The 12,853-nt window shown below is 38.6% G+C and overlaps 1 protein-coding gene across 1 annotated transcript in view; it reads right to left on the reverse strand.

The window, feature by feature from the left end:
• The window catches only part of cnih3 (cornichon family AMPA receptor auxiliary protein 3), a 56,188-nt gene that overhangs the window by 15,440 nt on the left and 27,895 nt on the right, over window positions 1–12,853 (reverse strand). The window contains exon 3 of the mRNA XM_055232273.1: window positions 8,901–8,948. Within this exon, the coding sequence (XP_055088248.1) occupies window positions 8,901–8,948 (48 nt within the window). The remainder of the gene's footprint in view (window positions 1–8,900; window positions 8,949–12,853) is intronic.

The following is a 12,853-nucleotide window of genomic DNA, read 5'->3' on the forward strand; positions in this document are numbered from 1 at the left end:
AAACTGCCACTTCAATATGAGCCAGTGTTCAATAGCAATCTTAACTAATGCATGTGTTTTATGTTGCATTTTGGTGTTCAAATGCTTTAAGATGCACTTGAAATTCTATTCATCAAATTTAGATGCTCATACATTTGATGGGGTTAAGGTTAGAGTTAGGGTTAGTGTTAGGGTTTAGGGTGTTAGGGTTAGAGGGTTAGAGGGTTAGAGTTGAGGGTAGAGGGTTAGAGGGGAAGGTTAGGGGGTTAGGATTATAGGTTTAGTGTTAGAGGGTAAGAGTGTTAGGGGATTAGGGTTGGTGGTTAGGATTAGAGGGTTAAGGTAAAAGGGTTAGTGTTAGAGGGCTAGAATTAGAGGGTTATGGGGTTAGAGTTAGAGGATTACGGTTAGGGGGTTAAAGGCTTAGAGGGTTAGGGGGTTAAGGTTGGGGGTTAGGGGTTAGGGGTTAGGATTAGAGGGTTAGGGTGTTAGGGCTGGAGGTTAGGGCTAAAGAGTTAGGGGGTTAGGGGGTTAGGTGGTTAGAGGGTTAGAGGGTTGGGGGGTCAGAGGGTTAGAAGGTTAGGGTTAGAGGGTTAGGGGTTAGGGTTGGAGGATTAAGTTTAGACAGAGGGTAAGAGGGTTAGATGGTTAGGGTTATTGGGTTAGGTTGTGAGGGTTAGGGGTTAGCGTTAGGGTTTAGTGGGCTAGGGTTAGAGTGTTTGGGTTACAGGTTTAGGGTTAAGGGTTTAGGGTTAGGGGTTTAAAGTTAGGGGGTTAGGGTTAGAAGTAAATACTGTACTCCATATGCATAAAAATGTGTATGTTTTACTATGATGAAGAGCTGGGCCAAAATTGCTATGTTATACAGTCCCATGAGAAAAATGTCTTTCAATATTAATTCCCTAAACTTGAAAAAGTGAGGCTTTTAACACCTCCAAAACTGAACTCCATTTCCAAATTCCCAAACCACAAGCTTTTACTGACAGAGGATTGACTATAGATCTCCCAAGTAAGATTAAGACCCAAGACTATTACAAATGACGGAGTCTAAATTAAAATTATAGATGAACAAGACATATATTTGACAAGCACGCCATAGGTTTATCTTATATAATATATTCTGCCATATTATGCATTGGAATATTAGGCCCTCATTTTCCCTTATTACAATCCTTCTATAGCCTTTTGTTTGTACAGTGCACTGGAGTCAGCTCGCGCCTCTCTTCTTCTCATTGTTCTGCTGCAGCCTGTTTCCACGGCTGGGCTCAGAGATGCTCAGAGCCTATGACAGTCTAATGAGCGGTCTTCTCCACATCCCCCACACTCATGCTCCTTCACACTGATTATATCTTGTCCTATATTCTGAGCGGGCATATACTGACTCTGCAGATGTGAGTCCATGGACAAACAGCTTTGAAGTCGTGCCGCTGTATCACTGGACCAGGAGATTTTATAATGCGTATTTTAAATATATTGGTTAAACTGATAAGGGCTTTACTTCCAGGCTATATTAAAATGAATTGGGTTTTAAAGTAGCTGCTGTGATGAATATCGAGTTTTCATTTATAACAGTGCACTATGTCATTTTTTCAGAGGGGCCACTGCTGCTTGAGATGTTAATGATTTGTCTGGCATTAAACTATCTCCATGGAGACAAGCCCGTGGCACTAACAAGCCAAGTTACAGGTTAGATCTATAGAAACGTGAACCTACTCACTATAAGACTGCATGATTTCAAGTTAGATAAAACAACTGTAAATGAAAGAGCGATCGGAAAAGTTACACAGCACAAATTTTAAAAAGCAAAAGAAACTCATTTATGTTTTATGTCTAGATGACTTATTTTCAATATTTTGCACATAACCAGTCTGGAATCGGTTGCATTTGTAACTAACCATTTCATATTTACAATCAATATGAGGGATGATACGCTGTAGCTTGTTCGCCAGATTTCCGTTTACAACGCGAAGGGATTAATCAACACAAACATTTTTTCTGTCACGACATGTAATTGATAACATCCTCCTTCAGATCTTTAGCAGTGGTGCAGCGCATTTCCTGTTTTAAAATTCAGATGTTTTTCCAGGATTTGCACCTCATGTATAAAATGTTTTGATTTCCTGCCAGCTCTCTCGCAGACGTTTACAGTTACAGCCGGAAGACTTATTGTATTATTGACAATTGTACGCTCATTTTACACCATCATTTTTGTAGTCGAGCTATTTCGTAGCTGTAGCGATAGTGAAACAACCCACCGTTTTTCCAAGCACATTAACATTTCTCGTTGTGGAAGGTGCTAATTAAACCATAACCTATGACATTTGGCATTTCTTATCCAGAGAATGGTGATACTCAGCAATTAGTAGTGTAACTGAAAGTTCATAAAAAGTAAAGTTATTTGAACAATCTCTAAAATGTTTTGGTTGTTTAAGGGGATGCACCAAACCCACAGAGAAGAACAAGAAGAATGTATATTACCTGAGAATGCCTGATCTCGTCTGATTTTGGAGTATGACTATTGGTTAGTATGAGACGGGAGACTGCTGGGAGTATATCAAGTACCACAGTGGGGCATCAGTGACTCTAGTGCAAGCTGTTGTTGGGTCCTTAGGCTAGACACTTCATCCACCTTGCCCAGTATGAAAGTGGTGTTTGCGTGAGTAGCTGGTGGTGGTCGAAGGGGCTGATGCCGCAGATTGGCAGCCTGGCTTCTGTCCATTTACCCCATGTATGCTGCAGCTACAGTCGTTTACCACCAGTAGTAGAGAGTGAACACATAATGTATTGCGAAGCGCTTTGGGTGACTTAAAAACTGCCATATAAATCCAATGTTTTACACTTAATTGCATGTGGACATTGATTTCTACTGTTAAACTGGGTAGATATCTTCACCGTACTATTATTAAAACCTTAAAAGAGGCATTTCCTGTCTGCCTCACGCTTGTGTACAGCATGTGTGTGTCTTTCAATTTCAATCAAACTGCAAACAGACGGACCATCTGTGTAGCCTAGTCGCTTCCATTTGGCAAACATCAACCCAGCGCTCAGACTCCCAATGACCTCTGCTTAACGAACCGCCACAGCTTTCCCCTCACAGTGTCCACAGAATATGAGAACGGCGACTACGGAGACACGGATGAAAGAAGAGAGGAGAGAGGAGCCATGACGGAGTGACTCACAGACGCTTTGTACTGTAACTTCAAACGCACCACGGGAACCACAGGGGACCCGACGCGTTTTTCCCCACCCACACCTCCGATGCCGCGCTCCCATTGGTCAAGAACAGGATGCAGAGGCGGGTTTTACCTTGACATCACTGCACTTCAACATGAAAGGAAAGGCAGATCTAAAGAAGAAACCACGACTGGAATGCAAATTGCTCTACCTTGGAAACAGGGATGTCCTAACGCGACGATGTGTACTGTAAATATAGAAATCACATTAATGATGAGCGCTCACTACAGTCCTTTGTTCCTAGAAACTGCTGTCTTTTCCTTGGAGTGAAGCCTGAATAAGCAGAGTGCGCATTCAGAATAGTTTATTTGGTTTGATTGAGCTTAGGGTTTAGTTTTCGTTAAGACTGATGCAGCATTACGTTGACACAGTATTTTAACTGATAACTGTAAACTGTATTTGTCTTAAATGTTACCTTTAAAAGTACAATATGTAACTTTTCTGTTGGAAATCTCCATGGAGATGTTATTGCTTTGCCTTGAATGTTCCACAGTATGTCATTAAACCTATTTTGCATGTACTAAATTGTACGAGTTGTTGCTTAAAAATACCATGGCGTAGTATTTTAATTGATAACAGTAAACGCTATTTGTCTTAAATGTTTGCTTTAAAAATATATTATGTAACTTTTCTGTTAGGAGTCTCGATGGGGATGTTATTGCTTTGCCTTGAATGTTCCACAGTATGACATTAAACCTATTTTGCACACACTTAATTGTACAAGTTGTTGCTTAAAAATACTATGACGTAGTATTTTAATTGATAACAGTAAACAGTATTTGTGTTAAATGTTAGCTTTAAAAATGTATTATGTAACTTTTCTGTTGGGGGTCTCCATGGGGGTGTTGTTGCTATGCCTTCAATGTTCCACAGTATGGCATTAAACCTATTTTGCATGTATTCAATTGTACACGTTTTTGTTTCTTAAAAATACAATGAAAAGCATAAATTCTAGTGAAAAAGACTTCTTCTTTCTCCACAGATATGACCTATAACTTGGCCTTGAGGTGCCACCTGCTCCATGAAGATAGATACATTTAATCCCATATTGTAGAACACTGTAAGCAATAACATCTCCATGGAAACAATAAATGGAGAAAATGTATAGTGCATCGTTAAAACAATAAACGCTAAGATTTTGAGTCTCGCATAAGCCTCGTATTCATAAAAAGCTTGTTTGTGCAGCACCTGACACTTTTCAACAATAATAAATGCACAACATCAGCTATGGAGTCAGCTCCTTTGTCCACCTGCATGTTGTTATTGGGCAGGTTAATTAAGAAGCACATGCACAGGTCAGGAGAAATCTGCTACTATTCACTAACATCTCCCTGTGGACTCAAGGATTTGGCTCTATACAAGAACCTGTGACACCAACTCAAATTACATCTCCTGCCATAAGGGAATCCATTCACGAAGCCAGGAATGTGCAATTAAATAACTACCACACTTAACAGGATAAACACCACAACAGACAATAGCTTTTTTGTTTAGTTTTAAGACCCTATTGTCTCCAGAGGGAAATACTGTATGTCTTCTGCGTTTGACCCATCCTTCAACCAGTCGCTGTGGAATAAGTAGTTAGCCCAAACAACTTTTGATCTGGAGCCAGGAGGATTAGCCTACTGTACATGTTTTGGGTTGATAAGACGAACCAGAACGCTCGGAAAATTCCACCTTTGCGATTTGCTAATTGCGTTCATTCAAATTGCGATTTCATTTCGATTGCAATTAATCTTGCAGCCCTACTTCTTGGAGATGTACGAGTTGAGTTTCTTATTGTTATTGGCTCCGTGTATCAGAGGACCACAGCTGTGAACTGTCACCACTCGCTGGAGGAACACTTAACTGGGCTGAGCTGTTGAATATGGATGTGGTCACTGATGAGGCAGTCAGAGCTTCAGGCTTGAATTCACATTAACAACTCAGTCAAATGCAGCTTCCGAAATGGTCTGCTATGAGAAAAAACATGCACAAAATTAAGTTAAATAAAATACTATGGCTAACTTGAATATTATACATCCCTGTGCTGACAATTCGCACAGTTTCCAACCAATTGCTTATCTTGACCGTATTGAAAAAAGCAGTGACGGATTTCCAATTACACCTTAACGGAATTATTTATGCATGCATCAGATGTTTACAGTCTGTGTTTGCTATCTCTGTGTCTTAAAGGAAGCTGCGTGCTCACTTTTTAATTACATTTTGCATGATGATTAGTTGGTCAGTCAATTTATTTACTGCTCAGTGCCTTAGAGCTGTTATAATCAGCAGTCCCCAAATAATAGTATGGACCACTGGTATCATAACAGCGAGCTTAATTATTGACAACAGGGAATGTCCCAGGACAGAATGTTACTGCCAAATACAAACAAAATATTCATGACATTATTATTATTTCAGTTATTTCCACTGTAGTTTCCAAATTTGAGACAGAATTTTAAACACCCAATAGGTAAAATCCTTCAGCTGAGGTAGTCGTGACCAAGACTAGCTCAAGATTTGAACATGTGTCCCCTCCCCCTGCTCCTGACAGGTTGCCCCAGCAGTATTGACAAATGGGTCAAATGCAGAGGGCAAATTTTCCGAGGATGACAATTAAGTACCTTACTTAACCTTAAAGAGCAAAACGTCTTGATCAGAAGTCGGTGATTTGCATTTTTTAAGCTGTGAAAAATTACTGCAGAAGTTGACATTGACGCTAAGCTGAATATAGCAGAGCAGGATTGTGGCCTGACCTTCCATTCATTACAGCTCAGGGACAGAGGAAGAGGAGTTCCAGACAGGCCCAAAAATACAGAATAGGGACTAATGAGTGTTCAGGTTTGCCCGTCTCCCATGGCAACGAGCCAGCTCATCCTCCCAGCTCCGATAGCGTATCTAATGAACAACACATAGACCTGCATCTCCATATCTGCGGAATATGAATGTGCAGAGCGGCAATGGGCTATATATTAAGACCATCATTACCTCAATTTAAAATGCAAACTGTGTATCTCAAAATGACATATTGTAAAGGAGCGTGCCGGAGTAGAATTACAATTACACAAAAGCTTATGGCCCAGTCTGTGCACTATGCCAGAGGCTAAAGTCTGGTATAGACAAGAGAATAATGGAAAAAGACAATTATAAGTACAAGATATGATACAATCAAGCTACAAATTTCATTATGAGACTATATTTCTATATTCAGAACAGTAAGTAAAGAGTATAAGGATCATAGTCTTGGTCCTGAGTTGCTACATAATGCAAACATAAGACTCAGGAGTAGTTTATTGCAGTGTAAGGCCGATCGACTCCTCAGTTAAAAAAAACAAATTGGTTTTCTTACTAGATCCTTTCCCTCATTAAAACCTGTTGTTTTTTTCGTAGCATTGGACCCTTAAAGAAAACATACTGTGCTTGAGTCTGCTATATAGTTGTAAAATCTGACACCCCTGGATCATTACGTTATAACATTTTAAATTGCAATATTGATCGAAACAAAGAGCAGTACAACTCAGCACTTTTTATAGATAGTTGCACGCCACATTAGCGAGTAGCAGTTTTATTTTCATTGGTGCCAAAATAGCTAAGAAACACACAAATTCTATGCGTGTCATCGATTAAGAAAATAAAATTAGAGAACAAAGTGAGTACAGAGCAGTGGGAGTATACCTGTGGTGGTAAAAATGGGGGTTGATTGGTGTGAATGAAATTATGTTTTATCATTAATGAATTTTATGCTTATATTGTGTTGTGAGACTAACCAGGTGGAAAACTACAAGTCTGTATAAACAAGTTGTAAAGTAATTGAACTAAGTTGAAAAGTTGAAGGGTCAACAGATGGGTAACCTTAAAGATCAGAAAGGCCATGTGAATGTGGGGAGGGGACTGAGATGTTGTTCTACTGACAAATAAGGAAATTGCTGAGGAATATCAAGCTGTTAATAAAAGCCTGCTCTGAAAAGGAGATGGTAGAGAAGGCAGAAGAAGACCTCATGGAAGCAGCTTGTGTAGTTTCTTCTTCCTTCCCTCTGATCCCCTCTGATCAGAGTAAGAAAGTCTAATACCTGTTATGAGTCTTTTTTTGGTAAAACAGCGTGTCGAGAACAGAGTTTTCTTGACAATTGGAGCAATGACGTCTTGGATACAGGAGTATAAAGATTACTCAAACAAGCATGGATCACATTAAATGCAATGTTGAGAGGGTAAATAAGAAACTATAACAACAACTATAACATGGTTAAAATCTCTGAAAAGTCAATTTTGCATAATAGGTCCCAAATTCCTCAGGATTTCTTTTTGGAATTTTGAAACGATCCACTGTACATAACCCTGAATAAGTACTTTTTTTTTTTAAATCCATGCTTTTAAGGTGTCTTTTGGCCCGCTGCAGAAACATAATAGAGGTGTCACTGGCGCAGTCTGAGGGGAATGGACTTCATCTCACCATTATACCATATTGATTTAGTCACTTCATGAACATTACCGAGGCTGGTCCCTGACAAATATTGACTGTATGGGACAATTAAGGCTTGAATTGGATGTTTGTTGAGGACACTTCGCCGCCTGGGAACCTTACACTCGATGGTTTACTGTAGTTTGACTGTTGTGCCAGAGAGGACAGTTTGTTCCCAGGGGTCCGTGCACCTGACCTGAGGGCCCCAGTTGCATATGATCGGCTCAGTATTAGAAGCAGATGTTACACAGGTTATAGTGACAGCAGCTGGGAGTATACAGTACATCAGGGATGCAGTCAACTAAAGAAATTTGTGGTAGACTAAAGGCATGTCCCGCTCATTGATTCGCATTTGTATCTCTATATATCTGACCCAAATTGCACTCACAAGACTATACCTGCATGGGAGTTCATGCAAGAACAGTACACCATTTGTTACTAGCACATCTGGCTCTCAAATGTGGTCAATATTTTTTCATTGTCCTGGTAGGGTCAGATGAGTGGTGAGGGATGTCTAAAATATTCATGCCAGAAGGTGAGGTAAAGGTGAGCCATAAATTCACCCAGGAACACTACTAAATCTCTGTCTTCTCTCACTGCCTGTTTACATGCTTTATCTGATTTCTGGAGTTATCAGATGATTCAGATGTAATGTAAACAGTTCTATCTGATGTAAGTAATCGAACTCCTTTCTCAGGTTTTGAAGAATATTATCCAAAAATGTGAACCAATGAACCAAAAATGAAAGAGAAAATGTTAAAGATTGAAAGTCATTTTAACACTGCAGTTTTTTTGATGTATACTTTGTCTTCCAAATGCAGCTCTAAAAATCAATGTATGAACTGACACGTCACTAGGTTCTGATGATCAGGTTGTTCATACACCAAAAACCATACCTTTCTCAAAAAATCACCTGTCAAGTCACTTGTGCATGCCCTGATCGGTAATATCTCTTCTACTTCCACACACACCACATCAAAACTGGGACTAAACAGGAACTATGCCCAGAAACAAAGCTGGACTAGAAACCAAGACCATTAACCCTTAATGAATAAGACATACTGCTGCACTTTGGTATTCAATCACTTCATGGGCTACATCTCTACACCCTTGGGGCATTAGGAGAAATATAAAAATAAAACTCCACTAAACAGTCTAGCTGTGAGAGAAATGCTAAGCACTCACACCTAGACTATTCAAACCAGCCGTTCCATGTTCTACATTAAAGAGACAAAGTCATGCTTACCTTCCGCAGCAGGTTGCAGATCCTCTCAATGTTCCTCAGCCTCTCCCTCTGGAACACATAAATGTGATTTAATTTTCAGTTAGTTCTATAAAACATGGACAGAATCCAATTCTGTTATATTTACAGGGGAATAGGCACATCTATGGCAACTAAGCATCTCTTTGTTGCTCTTTGCTGGTATATACCTGTATATATAATGTGGTTTATTGTGTGATTAAGGAGTAGACAGTAGTAGTAGTAAACATGATTGTGGGAAAATGAACTTCTGCAACTTCCTCTGTATTTTGATCCATTCTTTTTCATATAGGGTGCAATTCAAAATGTTATTGATGCTATTGTGTTTAAATGTTTACACTCTATGGGGCCTCTTTATTTGAGGGAGGTAAAGCAACCCTATACTCCACCCAGAGTCCCGAGGTCAGCTGACCAGCTCCTGCTGCTGTGCCCAAAGCCAGGCTCAAAACCAGAGGTGACAGAACCTTTTCTGCGGCAACACCCAGACTTTGTAACAGCGTCCCTCTGCCTGTCAGATCCTCTCAGTCTTTAACACAATTTAAGTCTAGACTGAAAACCCACCTCTTCTCCCTGGCATTTAATACTAGCTAGACAGTATATCTTAGTGTTTTATTGTTCTTTGCCTGTGTATCATATTATCTGTATATTTGTTTATGGTTGACTTTTATGTGAAGCACTTTGGGCAGCTGAAGTTGTTTTTAAATGTGCTACAGAAATAAAACTGAATTCTACTAGGCCTATGTGGCAGATGCTATGGCTGAAAGCATTAAGTTATATGCTTATTGTGCAGGCTTTAAGATTATTAAGAGAAGCAGAGTATAAATTGTGTTTGAGAATCCTGTCAGATTGCTGATTTGTTTATGGTTAACTCCAAAATCTTCATCCTCTCTTCAACACCAGCATAAATAAGCCATGAGATGAATATGTCAAACTTCAAGACAATCCCAAACCAGTAACGTTAAGGTTCAATATTTGTGGGTCATATGTTTAGGTATTTCATTCAAAACAGTAAATCTCCCATAGCATATATAGAAAACACACTGCAAGTATATAGTACGAGGACCACGTCAGCTCTGCTCCGTGTGTTGTTAGTGAAGGGTGATATGAGTGCCTGTGATGTGCAAGTGTGAAAAGTCTAAATCAGCAGTTGTTCCAGTGCTGCTGACGCCACCATCCAGTCCACCAAACCTTTTAACTTAGTCATGTTTTATTCACTCATTTCTCTGAAGCCCTGTGGAGTGGACTAGCAGCGCGGTTCCTACGTGTGGGATTCTTATATAACAGATCGATCTAAGAGGAACGGCTGTTTGAGCTCATTACAGTTCATTAAATCAGACTAGTATCAACTACAGAAGAGCCTCAACTACAGTATATGCTCCCAGAAACAAGAGCTGCATGTCACAGGTTCAATAAATCCACATTAAGTTTGTGCTTGTTATTGTATATCATATTTTCACTATATATATGTTCTTCAACTATGTGATTACTCGAAGGACGTCTTGATCAGGTGAGTTTTCTGAGCTTTTTTGAAGATAATAACTGCGGGTGAGTCTCTGATGTGTTTGGGCGGGAGTTCCAGAGGGTGGGGGGGCAGCAGCGGAGAAAACGCTGTCCCCCCAGGTCTTAAGTTTAGTCCTGATGGAGGCAGACAGGAGATTGGCATCATACTGTATGTATCCATATCCAATCAGAGAAACACTATGTTGGTGTCAAACGAGGCCTGTCACGGTAACAGATTTGAAGTGCAACATATTGATGAAGAAAATATCGATGATAAACGATAACATTGAAACAAATTCTCCCCCCCCCCCCCCAAAAAAAAAAAAAAAAAAAAAAAATATTCTAAGTGTACAATATTGTTAAAAAATGAAGTGCAATAAATAAACTGCAGAATGTGTCTATAATGAGTCATAGAAGTCAATATTTTACTGCATAAATCTTATCATATTAGCAAAAAATAGCTAAAAATTCCCCACTAGCGCAAAGAAAAAGTAGACATGATGAATACTGATCACAAAAAATAATAAATATAGTTCCAGTTTTCATGTAACTGTATTCTCTTGTGATTTATGTCTGGTCCCAAACCCTCCTGCACTCAATCAGAAAAGAGGATCAAAAAATATGTATGATTAATTTATTTACAATGAACTGTTATAAATGTCATATTATATTTATCACAACACTAAATAAATACATAAATAAATAAAAACATCAACAACAACAATAATAATAAAAACAATAATAATAATAAAAACAATACTACTACTACTACTACTAATAATAATAATAATAATAATAATAATAATAATAACAATAACAATAATAATAATAATAATAATAATAATAATAATAATAATAATAATAATAATAATAATAATAATAATAATAATAATAATAATAATAATAATAATAATAGTGAGAATAAAATAAAATAAAACAGCAAACAAACTGTAAAGCACTTAAGTTTTCATGTCAGTCATAACTCATTTAATAGTTTGAATTCCTAAATCTGGTATCTAGGTACAGTAGTGCTAAAGCAGTAGTGATATATTATGTTTTAGGTTCAATTTTTAACCTGGGAGACCAAGCACGAATGCATTGGCTGGAAAGATCTACAGTATTTATCTTTCATACCCTTGTCTCTTTTTTTTCTCTTTCTTTCAGCTAGCTGCTCACAAACCAAGAACTACTTTAGCTAGAATCTTGACTCCCATACCCCTAAATATAATAAAATGAACCACTGAAATCCTGTCAGTCCCTTTCTCCACAGACCAAATGGTCGAGTGACTCTCTATAAAAAATCAATAAGGGTTCAGTATGGTCAAAAGTCTGCACACATCACTCGCCCTGCACCAATAATCCATAAAAAATCTGCAGAGTAGTACTCCTGTTACGTATTCTTGACTGGAACGCCAAGCTGAGTCATGAAAATGTGTGCGGCTTGTAAAGTTCACATTTTGGCAGAGAGGTGAGAAGTTGTACTTTTGTTTCCAGAGCTTCTCCTGGGGGCTGACCTTGTTTCACTTTGTTTTAGATGTTAGATGTTGCATAAAAAAGTATTGAGGAAAAAATAACTATGTAGCCTGATGGGAAAAAATGCATTTGTGCTGTCTGAATAACCTATTATACTGTTATAACCTATTATACCTATATATAAATAGCTTTTTATGACGCTGTAAACTCAAGTCAAGTTTAAATGGTGAACTGCAGAACTTAAAGAATGTTTTATATTTATTTTATTTTTAGTAACAAGCAAAGATATTACCTGATTTCTGGTTGTAGAAATTAGAATTGGAGTTTGAAAAATGCATCAGAATTTAAAGCATAAAAGTGACCATTGCTACAATTTTTTTTTTTCAGATTTGTTTGTGAAATAACAACATTTTAAACTAATTTGCACTCATACAGTTTTAAGTTTTAAGATATATTTGCTTAGCCTTCATTTAAAAAATACGGGTCAATTATGAGTGACTCTGAAAACTAAAAGAGTCATTAAAGTATAGCATCCTGAATAGGTATTTTTGTTACTTTTAGTTACTTCCCAACCCTAAACAAGTACGCCAACTGATTCTCCACCTTTCTCTTCCCTCCCTGTAGCTCCTCCTGGGTTTAGATAAGGACATGTAAATGTATTCCCCCCCGACCGAGTGTCAGTGTGAAAGAGTGACTACCTCGCACTCCCCTCCAATGTCTCCTCATTAGAAGACAATTAGGCTGATGGCTCTTTGAAGCCCTCCTCTGCCTGATCCAGTTGACAGGCGTTACAAGGGGATCGGAGCTTTAGCCTGCCCTTCACCAGCACATACGGGCCAATTAAGACCAAACTCCATGTCAACCTAAACATTGCACCATATGTTGTATGTCCAGATGTTGTCGTCATGCAGTAAAGTGTGCCTAAACGTGTGCCTAAAAGTACACGCCCTTGTAGAGAGCAGTGG

Source organism: Periophthalmus magnuspinnatus, chromosome 24 (assembly GCF_009829125.3).
Source record: "Periophthalmus magnuspinnatus isolate fPerMag1 chromosome 24, fPerMag1.2.pri, whole genome shotgun sequence".
Classification (NCBI taxonomy): Eukaryota; Metazoa; Chordata; class Actinopteri; order Gobiiformes; family Gobiidae; genus Periophthalmus; species Periophthalmus magnuspinnatus.